The sequence below is a fragment of the Alternaria metachromatica genome (genome assembly GCF_023757995.1).
Source record: "Alternaria metachromatica strain BMP 0045 chromosome Unknown scaffold_15, whole genome shotgun sequence".
Lineage (NCBI taxonomy): Eukaryota > Fungi > Ascomycota > Dothideomycetes > Pleosporales > Pleosporaceae > Alternaria > Alternaria metachromatica.
Genome location: NW_026055506.1, coordinates 4,103 through 21,242, shown reverse-complemented (window position 1 = coordinate 21,242; position 17,140 = coordinate 4,103). Strand labels below are relative to the sequence as shown.

The window sequence follows — 17,140 nt, the reverse complement described above, 5'->3', positions numbered from 1 at the left end:
CATTAATTATCACTTATCACTTATCACTTATCACTTATCACTTATCACTTATCACTTATCACTTCTCACTTATCATTCATCACTTCAAGTGCACTGATGGCTTATACTTCTGTGACTTGATAAGTCCTCATATGCCTACTAACAAGACCTGAGGTCCGGCCCTCAAAGGTTCATGCCTTCATGCCTTCGTTCATGATAGCTGTGCCCTCACACCCAACGACCGTGCCATAGGACAACCGCTTAACCCTTGGTAACCTTGTTGATAGTACCGTCCTTATCGAGGTGAACGTTCAGCCTCTCGGGCTGGAAGTCCATTGTCTTCATATCGCCTTCGTTGAGAACGCGGTGTTGCTGGGGGAGGTCGGTCTTTGCGAAAGTCTGAGAGTGGCGTTGAGTTAGCGCTGAGGTTCAGTGCACAGAACAGGGAGAGGGGATCAGGGGATAAGTAATAGTGAGAGGCAACTCACCATCTCGTCATGCTGGTCTCCAAGCTTCTTGCCCATAAGCTTGCTCATCCAGTCATCGTTGGAGTTTCCGTCCTTGGACTGCAGACCGGGGACTACGAGAGGCATGTTGTGTGGTGGTGTTCGGGTGGTATAGAGTCTGTGTGGATGTACGTGTTTGCTTGCGCGGAGTCTCGAGAGTCGTCTTATGGTGGAGGTTGTTGTAGTGTTTGGATTGTTTTGTAGTGTTGGATAGTGGGGTAGAGGGGATGCAGTACTTATGCAAGTAGACCCTGGCTGGCACTTGCGTGAACTAACTTGTTTGTTTGGGCTTTAGGGGTCACCAGGCAGCAAGATGGGCTATGGTGAGGGCTTGGAGGGGAGGGTGACGTCACCCGTGTCTAGCCGCGTAAGTGGGGTTGTTTGGGGTTGATAGAACGCGGGATTGGCATGTGTTGGACTGCGCTGGTTTCGGGATGTGATATTCCACTTGTGGGGGATAGCGCAAGCCTCTAGAGAAGCTGTTTAAACTTTCGCGCACGTAGACTCAGGCCATACTTGATGTTAGTGCAACCCTTCTACTGGCAGCTTCGGATGTATGAACAGTGCTGATCTTCTGCGTTGCAACAATGAAAGATAACGATACCATCCAGCATGGAGGTGAAGAACTTATGACTGGACAGTAGAGCATTGCTCTCAGAATCAATAAAAGGCCAGCACGAGTTCGTGGCGCCATAGACATGGTTTGAAGAATGTGATTTGACCCAGCCATGCTTTGTAGCAAGCGGATACAGGATACGTAATCTACATCAAGAGATTCCTTTCTACTCTAGGATGGTCGAGTGGTCTAAACACTACGCGGACTGACACCGAGCTTAGACATCACTTATTTGCCGTCGCGCATGTTGCGGAAGAAGTCCATGACACCGGTGAAGACGACCAGCAAGATACCGCCTCCAGGTCCCAATCTCAGGACCTTAGGTGTGAATCCCTTGTATAGTGCCGCGAAGCCCTCCTCCTTCATGACCGTACCGAGAGCCGGCCATGCCCAGTTGTACTTGGGAATCGATCCTGCGACCTTGGGAGAGTTCTGAATACGCGACTTGACAACGTCCATGGGAGTGTTTAGGATAGTGCCGACCGTGCCACCGATAGCGCCAGACATGAGGTCGTTGGTAATTTGACTCTTCTTGGTGGTTGCCGCGGGCAGGAGAGCGCGGACCTGGAAGATGCAGCCAAAGTATCCAGCGTTCCACAGGATGTGCCTCCACATGGTCGACTCAAGACCCTGGTAAAGGGTGAGCGGCCCTTCCTGCTTGACGATCTTGGTAACGCAGTCGACCATGCCGTTGTACTTGTGGGCTTGCGCCCTGTCTTGTAACCGAATCTTGACAAGCTCGAAGGGTACGACGACGAAGGCTTCGGTGGCACCTGCGGTTGCGCCGGTGAGGATGGAGAGCGACTGGTTCATCTTGGCCTGGCCGAACAGATTGCGGTAGAAGGAACCCCATGAGTCATTGGCTGCGAACTTGGTGGCCCTGTGTCGCGTGAGATGAGTTTCTTCATTCTTGCAATAGAAAGAGCGTGGAAGAGCGCGTACCTCTTGGGAGCTTCCATAAGGATAGGCGCGGTGATACCGCGGTACAATCTCGACGCACTGGCAGATGTCAACCCCTCTTGCTTATGATCGCAGGAGCGTCATAGCGTACCCCTCATTCTTGATGATCTTCCTGAAGCAGTCCATCATGCCATTGTAGCCCTCGTCGCCGACCACCTTGCCAGAGGTCTGAAGTTGTCTGTGTATGTTTAGAGGCGATCCAGAGGTGGTCTCACATGCGGTCGCTTACATCCGGGTCTTGACGACGTCCAGCGGGTACCTGGAGATAGTGTTAGTGTCTAAGCCTAGAAAGTGTGGATGGGAGAAGAGACATACATGATCAGAATCTATTACAAGAGCTGCATTAGCACAGTTGATCTCACGCGAGCTCCATAGACAGTTGCGCACTCACTTCTGACACACCAGCCACGGCACCTGGACATTGTTAGTACTGATTGACATCGCTGAAGCTCAACTGGCACGCAGGAATGCCCTGTGCGATAATCGGAAAGAAGCGCGTATAGATTTCTTGCTTGGTGCGGAGCCGGATTTCTCTCGGGTAGCTGTCGCATCGGAGGTGAGCGGTGTTAAGAGAATTGGAACTTACCAGCCGCGAACTGGTAGACGAAAGGCAATGGCTTCGCATCGGCAGCAGACATGTTGGCGGTTGGGGTGGGAGGTAATGAGATGGCCGAGGGTGAGAGAAGAGAGATGGGCGCTGTTGGGTGAGCGATTCACGGTCGGCGCGCACAATCTGGGGAAAGAGTGCTAGAGCGTGGGATGAATGTCCAAACTCCGCTTAGGCGTGGTCCTAGCTTCCCGTCTTCGATTGACACCATTTCGATTGGCGCAAAAGCGACTATCTGACCCGTCCCTGCCTCTAGACATGTCTTGCTACTTTTGTGATACGCGGAGCTACCTGCGATACGCCAAGTCGTGTCAATTCCGTGACTGTATCAATCAGGACGTCCGAGGACTATGACGGAAGCTTGCACGTGCCAGTCGGTCTAGACCGGGCTTGTCTACGATTCTCGATTTTAACGTAGTTTCCAATCGAACAGCCTAAATTTCATCGTGCCTGTGTCCCCGTAGATGCAATTCATGCGAAGAGTGGTTCAAGCCAGCGCAGGTCCCCGCACTCGGAGCTGTGTCGCACATCGGCTCCCAGTAGCCGGCCCGAGCGCGTATCGCCACGAGCTCTCGCCTCGCCCAACGTGATTGGCCACTCACGACGCGTCTGTCGCGTTCTGTGCTTTCAAGACGCTGACGCTACCAACCATCTCCATGTCCACGCGACAGAGGTCCTTCTTTGACCAGAACCCAAAGCCAAAGGTACTTGGATAGCCCGCTGCCTTCACTGCGCGCGCCTACTCACCTCTCACCCTCGCAGCAGCAGTTCAAGGGCCAATGGAACCGCCCACGCAACTTCCCCCACCAAAACAGTAACCAGGCGGCGCCGCAGGCTCGGCAAGTAGTCACTGGCCCTCCCATCATGCCTTCGACCCAGACACGCACCAAGCTCAAAGCTTTCCAATTCATCGAGGGTGCGCCCACCGCGGAATCCCTCCGACAGCGCGAGGCGGAGAAGGAAAATCTACCGACCGCGCGCGGAAAGACACCAAAGCCCATGGGGACACCAAAGGCGAATCGTGTCGCGAAAGATGTGGGAACCACGAACAAGACTCCAAAGCTGCCCACCATTCTCGATTGTCCGCCGCCATCAACTCCCGCCACTACGAGGCTGCCGCTCGCGGATCTGGTAGGCAACGTCGACGATTCCTCGAGACACGCGCCGCAACCCGTCGCCTCGCCCGAAGAGACGCTGATATGGAGGGGCTCGCAAGCAGTGAACACGCCACTGCCTCGGAAGAACAAGAAGCGCGCTAGGAGCTCGTCGCCTGTCGGACCATCGCAAGACGACCACAGACTCGACGGCGCCAGGCAAGACATCACGACACCCCAGGCCGACCCTGCTATGGAGCTATGGTCACGATACACGAACAACAAGGGAACACCAAGTGCCAACAAAAGCGTGGCGTTTGCACATCTCATCAACGAATCGTCACCCAGGTCGATGGCTGCTGCTGGAAGTGTCAGTGGACTTCGGAGATGGGCAAGCTGTGGCGTAGAGTTCCCCGCATCGACCCGGAAGAAACGGAGAACCCACGGTGTGTTTCAGCCGGAGCAGGAAGCTACAGAGGACGTTTTCGCTGGCGCATCTAGTTCGGATGGAATGATGCTTGGACAGCCCGCGAAACCCAACATCGCGAGCATGGTCCAGCGCATGAGGGAGTGCGTGTCAAAGTCACAGCCGCGCATATCGTCACAGATGCCTTCAAGCTCGTCTCCGTTACCAGGTGCAGGCGATCGCCAGGATCAATCGTCGGGCTCTCCTCTTCAGCGGCGTGCACGCGACTATCTTGCAGAAACCTCCGAAACGATACGGCACGAGTCGGCACCTCTAGAAGATACCGTGGACATGGATGACGAGCTTGTTCAAGAAGACGATTACGTGCAAGCGGCACCGAAGCCACCGGCATCGCAGGGATCCTCAGATGATTTCGGAGACGACTTTGACGCGGACATGGTGGAAGCTTTGGATATATCGCCTCGACCTGTACAACCTCCACCGCCCACAAAGTCCGCGCCACCGGCACGCTCCACGAGCTACGTTACCATACCTACCGAGCCCATTCATCCGCCCGCACAACACCATTATGCAGCACCGATACCACAACAAGGCAGTGATGACGATGAGTTTGGCATGGATGACGAGGATGACTTCGCTGCGGATCTGGAACATGTAGCATCGCTCTACGATACGCGATCTGTAGAGTCTCCAATAGCAGACCAGGCCCTGACCGCAGAGGCGGAAGGCGTAGGAGCTACAGCAAGTGCAGCGTCGGCACCCGTCATCAGCCTTCTGGACGACGAGGACGACGAGGACGATTTTGGAGAGGACATCGATGCTGACGAGTTCGCTGCCGCCGAAGTTGCAGCCACCCAAGTACCTGCCAATACTGTAAGTAGAGTGTGAACTCACCCCTGATCAAAGAAGCCTACTAAATCTCGAAGAGTCAACAGGACAATAGAGCAATCCAGCGCTACCTTATCAAGCGAGTGGACGACAGTTCATATACCACGGATCGCGGCTACCAGATGCCCGAGAAGGTAAGTCACGGACTCAAGCGCCTTTTGGCTGCCCACGCTGACACAGTGTAGGTTCTGATAGTTGAGGAAGAAAAGACAAAGTTATTCAAAGCGATCACTTTACGACAAGCTTGGTTCGACACTCCATGCACTACGGGTTCGTTCGTGCATGTCATCGGTGACTTTACAAGTACGGGACAGTGTATCATTGATGACCACCACAACATGCTCATTCTTCATCCTGATCATCTCATCTCATCGACTGTTGTCGCTGACTCTTTTGGGTGTTTACGACGTGCGGTGCTGCAAGACCGTGTGAAGGCCACCAGCAAGGCCAACGCCCCAATGCTCTACGGCACACTGCTCCACGAGTTGTTCCAAGAAGCCATGAAAGCGAACGAATGGAGTTCCGTGTTCTTATTGGACACCATCGAAACGCTCTTGCCGAACCATCTCGAGACCATACTGGAGATCAACTCAACGTGCGAAGCCGTCAAGGAACATCTGAGCAGCAAGCTGCCAGAGCTACAGGCATGGGCTAAGGTATTCGTTCGCGCAGAACCTCAAGCTGATGCCGTCGTTCGAGAGCGAAACGGACGCCAGTCGACTATGAGCATTAACAAACTACTCGATGTGGAAGAGCACGTCTGGTCTCCAATGTATGGATTGAAAGGCAACATCGATGCTACTGTGCAAGTGACAATGCGCGATGATCTCGGGGAACGCACATTGACAGTGCCTTTCGAAGTCAAGACTGGCAAGAACTCTTCGAACGCTGCACACGTTGCCCAGACCGCTTTGTACAACCTATTGTTGTCGAACCGATATGGTACGTCCTTCAAGCCAGATTGCATCCCCCGCTAACTTTGCTAGACGTTGACATTGCTTACGGTATCTTGTATTACCTTGAGACTTCCGAGATCAGCCGCATTCCTGCGATTCGCAACGATATCATCCACATGATAATCAAGCGCAACGAGTTGGCATGCTATGTCCGAGACCGCATCGAACTGCCGCCAATTCTGAAGGAAGACTTCAAGTGTCAAAAGTGTTACGCACAGGAGCCTTGCTTCCTGTATCACAATCTCGTTGAAGACGGCAAAGGCGAGATGTTGAACCCGAAGGCGAAAGAAAGATATGACGAGCTTGTGAAGCCTCTTCAACCTTCTCATCAGGAATTCATGAAGAAGTGGGACACGCTGTTGACAAAGGAAGAGACGGATATGATGAAGTTTCGGCGAGAACTGTGGACCATGTTGAGCACCGAACGGGAGAAGCTCGGTCGCTGTTTCTCAAACGTAATCTTGGAGCCCGGATCTGCCCATGAAGACAAGAACGGCCAGAAGATCAACCGCTACAACTACACGTTCATCAAACAACAGCCGGCCTCAGGCTTCTCCTTCACCGAGTCCCAGCTGATCATCGGAGAGCCTGTTGTTGTTTCGGATGAGCAAGGTCATTTCGCGTTGGCTAACGGATACGTCACCAACGTGAAAAAGCGTCGTATAACTGTGGCTGTTGACAGGCGGCTGCACAACTCTCGAACCAAGCTGCCCGGTTTCCACTCACAAAACAACCAAACCTTTGCCGGCATCATGGAAGTCACCAAAGAGGGCGAGATGGTGGCGGATTTTCAATCTGAAGAAGAGCCCGTGCTGTATCGTCTTGACAAAGACGAGTTCAGCAATGGTATGGCTGCAGCACGCAACAATCTCATCCAGATCATGGATGACAGCGTTTACAAGGCCCACGACCTTCGCGCGCTAATCGTTGACGGTCGAGCTCCTGCATTCAAGCCCGTACCAAATGCCATGTCATTGCCTCAGTCATCGCAAATGTCCATGAACTCTGATCAGCGCGCTGCCGTTGCGAAGGTCATGTCTGCAAAAGATTATGCACTTGTGTTGGGTATGCCGGGAACTGGAAAGACGACTACAATCGCGCACATCATTCGTACGCTGGTGGCGAAAGGCAAAAGTGTCCTGCTTACATCGTACACCCATACTGCCGTCGACAATATCCTTCTCAAGATTCGAGATGACAAGATCGGCATACTACGCTTGGGCGCTGCCAAGAAGATCCATCCTGAGGTTAGAGAGTTTGCCACGCTTGCTGCGGAACCGAAAGACAGCCTGGAAGAGCTCGAAGGATCGTGGATGCAGCCGCCAGTCGTGGCTACGACGTGTCTGACCATCAATCATCCACTATTCAACCGCCGCGTCTTCGACTATTGCATCGTTGACGAAGCATCCCAGATCACTCTACCTGTATGCTTGGGGCCCATTCGTATGGCTCAGAAGTTCATCTTGGTGGGCGACCATTACCAGCTGCCTCCGTTGGTCCAGAACAAGGAAGCCATGGAGGGTGGACTAGATGTGTCACTGTTCAAGCTCCTTTGCGAGGCTCATCCACAAGCCGTCGTCAGTCTGGAGCATCAGTATCGAATGTGTGCTGAGGTCATGCTACTGTCAAACACCTTCATCTACTCTGGACGACTGAAGTGTGGTACGACTGCTGTCGCTTCCCGCAACCTCATGCTTCCTAGGCCCGACGGTCTCACTGCTTACCACCATGGTCCGCATCAGTCAAGATCTAATGAGGTAGAGCCTTGCGTTGGCCCTAATACCGCACGATGTTGGATATCTCGTTCTTTGTCGCCGGATCAACCAGTTGTGTTCGTCAACACCGATCTCATTTCATCGACCCTAGAAGCACAGTCTGGATCGCGCATCACCAACACCCTGGAGGCACGGCTTGTCACGCAGCTCACGGTGTCTCTTCTCAGTCTCGGTGTTCCCGCGGGAGAGATTGGCATCATAGCATTCTATCGTTCACAGCTCGCCCTGCTGCGACAAAGTCTGGCTTCTGCACACACTCAAACGCAGTCCTCCGAACTCGCTGCCCCCGTCATCAGTGGTCAAGGCTGTGCGGGTGTGGAGCTACATACAGCAGACAAGTTTCAAGGCCGCGACAAGGAAGTCGTTATCGTGTCTTGTGTACGGAGCAACGAGAACGGCACAGTTGGCGATCTTCTCAAAGACCGAAGACGCGTCAATGTTGCCCTCACTCGCGCGCGCTCGAAACTTGTCATCGTCGGTAGTGAGAAGACTTTATCGAGCAACGAGCTTCTGCGTGACATGGTCGCCCTTTGCCGAGAAAAAGATTGGGTCCTTGATCTCCAGCCCGATATGGTCGAATCCCATAGCTTCGACGAAAACATCACACAAACAAGCAAGACACCTGTGAGACACTCGACCTCTTCCTTGCTCACCAGCAAAGTAGCGAAGAGCCCTAGCCTTACGCCCAGCCCGTCGAAGAAGCGCAAGGCACTCGGCGATCTCACAGCCAAACCTGGTAAGGTGAACGCTAGGAGTCCGAAGAGAAGAATTGGCAGTAAAAGCACTAGTGGAAGTCCCGTAGAGAGGAGGGTACCCGGAAAAGTCATTACAGCAGGGAAGAGGGGCGTATTGGAAGGCAGACCGATCTTGAGGGATATTTACAATGGCGCCATCTAAAGCACGGGTATTTGCAAAGGGTTGACAGGGGCGTTTGCGTTCAAGAGCCATCATGTTGAGTTTGGTGGCTGGCTTCTCCAGTGTTGGTTTTACGGGGTGTAGGATAACAAACGACGGACTTTATGTAGGATAGAAGCATTATTAGATATCAGCGCAGCGCAGGAAAGCATGGATGGTGCGAAGGATGTGCACGCTATCATCACAGCAAGAATCTCGAACTTATTCATTCGCAAATTTATGGCATTTGAGCAACGTTTCACCGTATGCGACACCTCTCAAAGACATTTTATCTTGCGTCTCTCAAAGCATGCACCACTTTATCGACCGACGCGTAGGTTTCTGTAGTCATACGATAGCCACAGGGATGGACCGCTGGCGCAACGTGAGATCTGGCCTTATTTCCAGCGAAGTGCGCATCCGCTGGTTCGTTGATAGAGCTTTCATGCACACCTAACGAGGCAAATGGACAACCTATCCTTGCCGAGATGCCCGATTTGGCCATTGCGACGATATGCTGGGATTCAACCATTGGTGGGGATGACGCTCGGATGGTAGCACAGCGCCGCTGGCTTGCATCACAAATTGCTCACCGTCGAATGAAATGTCTCTCCTCCACATACCGAAGGTACGGCTGAGGGGGCCACTTCAGCTACATATCGGCTGATGAAGCCGTTCGGATGCTCAGCTCTGCCATGTGGCCTCCCGGCGCGGACCGTCCCGTCTGCTGTTGACTTACAGCATTTATAGGTTTTCGCGCCAACAGCCACATGCTCACAGTATTATCAGGGTTTCCCAATCCTCGTCCCTTGGCCGGGTGTCTTTTCGACAAAATGAAAACTCTAGTTGGTTTTATCGTCTGCTCGGAATTTGCGCCCGTTCTTGCATACGACAATGGGCAGTTCAGACAGTTTTACGCGGCAGGGGCTTGGGATGATGTCTTGCAGGAACTCATGAACGGTGTTTGCGCAGCCGAATGGACGGAATTGCAAGCTGATCCAGGGCGAGGTGGTTGGGTGCTGGTGTCCTGCATCCTGGAAAACTTCACCGAGATTCGGAAGACGGAGATGGCAATAGTATCAGTTGTACTGGGTTTATTGCCTATGGCCCTGCAATTTGTCGGACCAAAGGTGGCTGATATCGCGATCTTGGGGATGCAGCGTCCGGTGTTGGCAGCCCTGATTTGTCTGGGTAGTTCCTGTCCGACCCTAGAGAGTGATCGTTCGGGGTTGGAAACCGTCAGAAACATAGGCCATGCATCCGGAGATGCATCGGACGATATCCTCTGGCCAGACAAGCTGATTGACGCCCCTCTTTGGGCCAAGACCTTGATATCTGGCTTTGAATACATTCTCGTCGGCACAGCTGCGGCAAACTCGGTTATCCAGGGGTGGCAGCTCAGCTTCTGGGCTATCTCATTCATCTCAACGCTTGTCGGAACATACGGTAACACGGCTGAAGGCTTCTCCCCGCTACTCTGGGTCTTCCTTCCACTTCCAATTCAGGCGATTGGGATGTGTGTTCTGTATCTCGGTAGCGAGTTTGAAGATCAGTCTCCATCGCACGTGTCATGGCAGCATCCCCTGTTGGTCGCTTGGTGTCCTCCTGCCTCGGGGCGCTTGAGAGAATGGTTGATACGGGAGGTAACGCGGCTGGCGTTCAGCAAGAATGGTATTGGGAGAAAGAAGAAGGACAGCCTGAGAAGAGGCACCCGGTACTGGATGTTAATACTTGACTGGGCAGTCAGACTGCTAGTCTGGGTGCAAGTCCTCTATGGAACGATGGTACTTTCAAGCGAGTTGTTCCTGTCCCTATTCACAGCGCTAGAGGTCGTCGGAAGGTTCCTTGCTGGTGCGATGGTTTGTCGGGCTGTTCTTGAATTCGAGATGTACGGGTTGCGTGAGGTGTCTAAAATTCGTTTGCAATCTAGAATATAGCAGAAAGAATAGAGTACGCCTTTAACTTAGACTATAGTCTAGTTCTATATTAGGCTAGGTCTTTAAGATAGTACTTTAGTATATAGTATAATTATAATAGCTTTAATATTATTCGCTAGAGTACTACTAGTCTAGTATATTACTATAGCTTTAGTTAATTAGAATATAGTAACTAGTAGGTTACGTTTTAGCTAGTACTTTAGTACTAGATTTATTAATTAAACTTGTTCTAATTTTATTAAATTTAATATTTATATCTATTCTAGTAATTCTTCTATACGCTATACACCGCTAAGAGAAAGAAGAGAAGAATTAGAGCTAGATTTTATACGCCTAAGGCCTTTACTATTTACTACTATAACTATACTTTATAACTTTAGTTATTTTTTTATACTTAAAAGAGCTTATAAAGTTTTATAGTACTATTATAAAAGTACTTTTTAATAATTTAAGAAATTTTTTATTTATAGCTCTACTTAGACTAAAAGGTTTAAGACTATTACTAAGTATTTATTACTATAAGTAGGTAGAGAGCCTATTTTCTTATAAATTTAATTTGTCTAGAAGTACTCTATATACTTTATTACTCTAGTGTACCTACTTAATTATAGTAACTAGTATACTTATACTTACGCTAGTAAATAGGTATAAATCTAGTTAAGATTAGATTATATTAGTAATAGCTCTAATCTAACCTTAACTTAATCTAAAAAAATATAGTATAAATAAGTATAGTTAAAGCTATCTTAAAATAAGTTAAGTTAAAGTTAAGTTATTATATAATTATTAAATATATTTTAGAATAATTATAAAACTACCTATTTATATAAGTAGTTTATTTTTAAGAGATATTATAGTTATTTATTATAGTATATATTAATAGTAGTAAAAAAAATACTATTTAAAGCTTATAGCTATAGTTTACATAATTTATAAAAGCTAATATATAAAGCTAATATACTAGAGTAAAGCTTTTATAATTTAGTACTTTTTCTAAAACTTTTAAGTAAGCTATATATTTTTTACTTAAAGTATAATTCTTTTAGCGTAAATAGTATTATAGTTACTACTTATAATAATTAGTATAAAAGTAGTAATAAAAAAAGAATAAAAATATATACTATTAAAAAAGCTATATATAAAAACTTTAGTTACTTTTTAAATAGCTACTAAAGCTATTTTTTAAAAGTATAAATATTCTTTAATAAGCTAAGTAATTTTATAAATAAGATAATAAAAAAGACCTTTATATAGTAGTAGGTTAGTACTTTTCTAGTAGTATTTAATCTAATATATAGTAATAGCTATATACTATTAGCTTAGAAATAGAATAATATAATATAATAACTTACTACTAAGCTTCTAGTAGTATAGCTTTTTAAGTTAGCTATTCTTATTAAGCCTTTATAGTTTAGTAACCTTAGCTATTATCTTATATATAGCTTTTTTAGCTAAATATTTATAAAAGATTTTACTACTAGTATATAAATTAGATATATAGTTCTTTATATAAGCTATACTATAATAATTAAGTATAATAATTATTATATATAGTAATTATTATAGTTATTATATAATAATTTAAAATATTAGTTACTATCTAAGGTAGTATAGCGTAATTTACTAAATTAAAGTACTAGCTATATAATAATAAAATAACGCGTATATAATAAACTTAAAAATAATAATAATACTACTTATAACTATATAATATATAACTATAATTATTATACTTTATCTTTGTAGTATAGCTATAATAAAGTTAGAATTTAAGTTTTTAGATAACTATATAACTATTAGAGCTATATTAGTTAATCTAGTAAAGTTCTTTAAAGCTAAGAAGTAGAAGAAGCTTACTAAGATAAATATTATAGTTATTTATAATAGTATATACTAATCTAAAGAATAAAGCTTAAGTTATAAGAATATTAAAATTACTAGTATTTTTTAAGATTATAGATTTAGTAGAATAAAAGCTAAACGCTTTATTAACTTTTAAGCTTTCTTTACTAGTTTATTAAGCTTAAGTACTAGTACTATAGCTTAGTATAATAGATAAACTATAATAATAGAGAAAAAGAATACTAAGAAAAAAACTAAAATTATAAACTATACTACTATAGCTATACTTAAAAAGAAGCTTAAAAAGTAAGATAAGTAAAAGAATATCTAGTATTATACTACTTAGTAAAAGCTTATCTAAAAGAAGTAGTAAAACTAGAAAAAAAGCTATATATTATTATAGTTTATTATTATAGTATTAAACTTACTATAGGTAGTAGAATAGTTAAAAGATAAGCTTATCTTTACTTATAAAAAAAAATCTTTATATATAAAAAATTTAACTTTAATATACTTAATACTACTTTAGATTACTTTTCTACTAGTAATAAAAAATTAAAAAAGATATTTTTCTTTAGAGAAGTAAATAGTCTATATACTCTTTATCTCTTTAGTAGTAGACTTAAAAGAATTACTTAAAAAAACTATTATACTAGCTTTAATAAGTTTAATAATAACCTTTTTTATAAGTAAGACTACTTATACTAAGTAGCTTATTTAGATTAAAAGTTTTAATAATAAAGAATTAGTAATAGTAAAGTTAGAGATCTAAGTATAAGTTTATTATATTACTTTATTATATACTTATTACTAACTTAACTAGTTTATATAATTTTAGTACTATAGTACTTAAAGCTAAAGAAGTTATTAATAATAAAAAGTAATTTATTACTACTAAAAAGAAGAATAAGTATAAAAAAGCTATTAATAACTTAAAAAATAAATATAATTCTAAGAATAGTAATAAGTATAGTTTAGAAGTTATTAATTCTAAGAATAATAGTTCTAGAAAGTCTAAGACTTTAAGTAAAAAGAGGTCTAAAAGTAAGAATTTAATAATAGTATAATAAAGAAATAGAAAGTTACTTTATTAGTAGTATTATTAGTACTAACTTTAGCCTATAATACTAAATTATAATATAAAACTTAATATTAGTACTTTACTAATTACTTCTAAAATAGTACTAATACTAAAAACCTTTTACTTAGACTATATACTATAATATACTAATTTTTATACTATAGTTTTATATAATTATAAAGTCTTAGAGCCTTTCTATTATTTTATCTAAAGATACCTATTATAATAATACTTAAAGAAGAGATAGTAAGTATAATTATAGTAGCTATAAATAGATTAGAAAGCGTAAAAGTAGTAATTAGAAGTTAAGTAGCTAGAATATAGTAGAGATTTAGATTAATTTAAGTTATATATTAAACTATAGTAGCTAAAAAGCTAAGAAAAAGCTAATTAAGAGTATAGTTATAAGAGTCTAGTAGTAAAAAGTGTACTTTAAAAAAACTTTATTTAGTTTAAGAAAAGTATTATTAAATATATTCTAATAAAGTAAGAAATATATAAGTAAGCTAAAGTATATAAAAGATTTTTATAAAACTATCTAAGAAAGCTAGTAAGTATTATAAGTATATACGTATATATATATATATAGTTACTAATTATATATAGAAAGATACTAGCTTATATAAATAGTAGATCTTATAAATCTAAACACTAAGACTATTAAGAAGTAGAAAAACGTAGGTGTAAACTATAGAAAGTAGTTATATAAGATATTAAATAAAGATATTATTAAGTTATTTAGTAAGTTTATTAAAGATCTTAGTATATAAGATATATATAAGAAGTGCTAATATATTTATTAATAAGTAGCGTAAGAAGCTAGAAGATCTAAAAGACTAAATACTAATTAAAGAGAATAAGAGAAATAAGAAGTTTAAAATAAATAAAAAGAAGATAAAAAAAGTTTATAAAGTTTAAGTAGTAGTAATAAAAGTAAAAAATAAGTTAAAGCTATACTTATATATCTTATAAGTGCCTATAAAGCGCGTAGTATAATATATTAGTTAAGTATTATATTAGTATAAGTATTAATATATATATAGTAGAGTAGTAAGTAGAAATAGAAAAAGTATTTTAATATTACTAGTAATAGTATTTCTATAAGAGTAGCTAAATATAAAGCTATATTTAGTATATTAGTATATATATATAATCTAATATAATACGTATAGTATATATAAGTAATTAAGTATTATATAGTATATAAAGTAGCGCGTAAAATAGATATATAAGTATAGATATAAATAAGTATATAAGTAGATATATAAGTATAAAATAGGTATATTATAAAGATACTAGCTAAGTAGTACTACTTAAAGTAGTACTACTTAAAGTAGTAGGCGCTTAAAGCGCTATATAGTTTTAGTAAGCTTAAGAGCTATATTAAGTAGACGTATATAAGTAGGTTATTTTAACTTAGACTAAAGAGTCTAAGTTAACAGCTCTAATAATACTCTATTATACTAAGAAAAATTATTTTCTAAGTACTACTAGTTATTATAGTTAGTTATTATAGCTATATCTACGTAACTATATAAATAATAAAATTAATAACTTTTTAAGCTTTCTTAACTCTTTATTAGATTTTCTAGTAGAGTTAGTAGACTTAAAGTTTAATAGTAAGTATTTTAAAAAAGATAGAAATAAAAAAGCTATATAACTAGTAAAATATTCTACTTATTTTATTATAAATAAAGATACTTATAAAGCTATTATTATAGTATAGAAGAACTAGTAAAGTAAGATACTATATATAGTAGATTTATTAAATACTAACTTTTATTAAAATAATTTTATATATATAAGTATAGTATAAGCTTAAGTAAGTAAAGTAGTAGAACGCTAAAGTAGTAGACTATACGTCTACTATCTTAGATATAAAACTATGTTTTAGTACCTAGTTAGTTTATAAAGTATAAGTATAAAGTATATTTTTAATTATTATAATATAAACCTTTATAGAAAAATTAATATCTCTATTTACTCTAAACTATATACTTTATTTATACTCTATATCTATACTACGTCTTAATTTATATTTATATATCTTACTAAAACCTATAAGTATAAAGTTATATATAAAGTAATTAATAATAACTAGTCTTTTTATACTATAAAGTAACTATTATTTTCTTAATTTATATAGTTTCTATAACTAAGTACTATAATAACTACGCGTTATAAATTTATAGAGATACTTAACTAATAATTTAATAAAACTAGAGTAGCTTTATTTTAAGATATAAATACTAAAACTAATATATTTATTATACTAAATACTTAGTTAGCTACTAATTACCTTAATTTTGTTACTATAAAAGTCTACTATATTAGTAGTAGCTAGAAACTCTATAAGAAACTACTTAATTTTATACTAATATAAGAAAGATATACTAGTATAACTATAGTAATTAATATTATAAAGTTATTATTTAATATAAATATTAAATTGTACTTTCTTACTATTACTTAAAATAACGCTAGTAATATCTATATAATAATAGCTTTTATTAAAAACTAACTAGATATAAATAATATCTCTTAGAATTTAGATAAAAATATAATTTTATATCTAGCTTATATAATTAACTTTATAGTCTAGAATATTATCTAATATCTTAAACTAGAAGTATTTAATAAGCTAGAGAATATAGAGACGCTATAAATATACTATATTAGTAATATATAAGCTATAGTTTTAGTGCCTAACTCTCTATAAAAGATAAGTATCTTATATTATTATAGTATATTATTATAGACTAATAACTACGTAGCTATAAGCTATCTATATAGCTATTAAAATATTACCTTAATAATATAAATAATTTATTATACTCTAAGCTTATTTACCTACTAATAAGTATCTATTAGTAATCTAAAATATAAAGATAAGATAGAATTTAATATATAATATATATATATAGACTCTTAAGTTATAATTATTTATTAATAAGTAGTTAAATAATAGAATAGCTAATAGACTAGGCGCTTATAACTTAAATTATTAAAGAGATTAGTTAGCTAATATTAATTTTTATAATCTTAAATAACTATAGCTTTCTAGTAGTAAATAGTAATATTTATAAATTATTATAGAGCTACTAAACAAATTTAAAGTTGCTATTAATTTACTTAGCTAGTAAAAAGAACTATAGATATAGTATATTTAGTAAATATATAACTACTTATTTAACTTTCTAAATAAAATAACTACTAAACTAGATAAAGATTATAGTAAAATAGTAACTACTAACTAGCTAGTAGTTATTTAATATATAGCTAATAAAAGTAAAGAGAAGCTTAAAAAGTACTACTCTAAGACTAATACTAAGCGTAAGTATTTATTTAACTATATAACTATTCTTAATCTAACTTAGAAACTTAATATTTATAAGGTAATATTCTTATATTCTTTTATTATAGTTAGCTACTAATAACTAATAAAAGAATAGATAAAAGATAACATATAAAGAAATATATTATAAGTAGTTTCTTAACTATCTAGATTACTATAACTATTAAATATTAACTCTAGCCTTAAGTATAAGAACTAGTATACTTAGTATATAGCTATTTTT

General features: G+C 40.0%; 3 protein-coding genes across 3 annotated transcripts; 1 reads left to right on the top strand and 2 right to left on the bottom strand.

Moving 5' to 3' along the window:
- Positions 1-240: 240 nt before the first annotated feature.
- J4E83_006551 (uncharacterized protein) lies at positions 241-572 on the bottom strand (the record flags this gene model as incomplete). The annotated part of the gene is made up of 2 exons (XM_049333463.1): positions 241-378; positions 468-572. The coding sequence occupies 2 exons, from the start codon at positions 570-572 to the stop codon at positions 241-243; spliced, it is 243 nt and encodes an 80-aa protein (XP_049187185.1).
- A 757-nt stretch (positions 573-1,329) lies between these two features.
- J4E83_006550 (uncharacterized protein) lies at positions 1,330-2,699 on the bottom strand (the record flags this gene model as incomplete). The annotated part of the gene is made up of 7 exons (XM_049333462.1): positions 1,330-1,981; positions 2,044-2,100; positions 2,153-2,239; positions 2,291-2,320; positions 2,377-2,387; positions 2,453-2,475; positions 2,648-2,699. 7 exons carry the CDS (start codon positions 2,697-2,699, stop codon positions 1,330-1,332), a joined length of 912 nt encoding a protein of 303 aa, XP_049187184.1.
- Positions 2,700-3,324: 625 nt separating this feature from the next.
- Positions 3,325-8,705, top strand: J4E83_006549 (uncharacterized protein; the record flags this gene model as incomplete). The annotated part of the gene is made up of 5 exons (XM_049333461.1): positions 3,325-3,372; positions 3,431-5,062; positions 5,116-5,211; positions 5,263-6,019; positions 6,064-8,705. The coding sequence occupies 5 exons, from the start codon at positions 3,325-3,327 to the stop codon at positions 8,703-8,705; spliced, it is 5,175 nt and encodes a 1,724-aa protein (XP_049187183.1).
- Between the last annotated feature and the right edge of the window lie 8,435 nt (positions 8,706-17,140).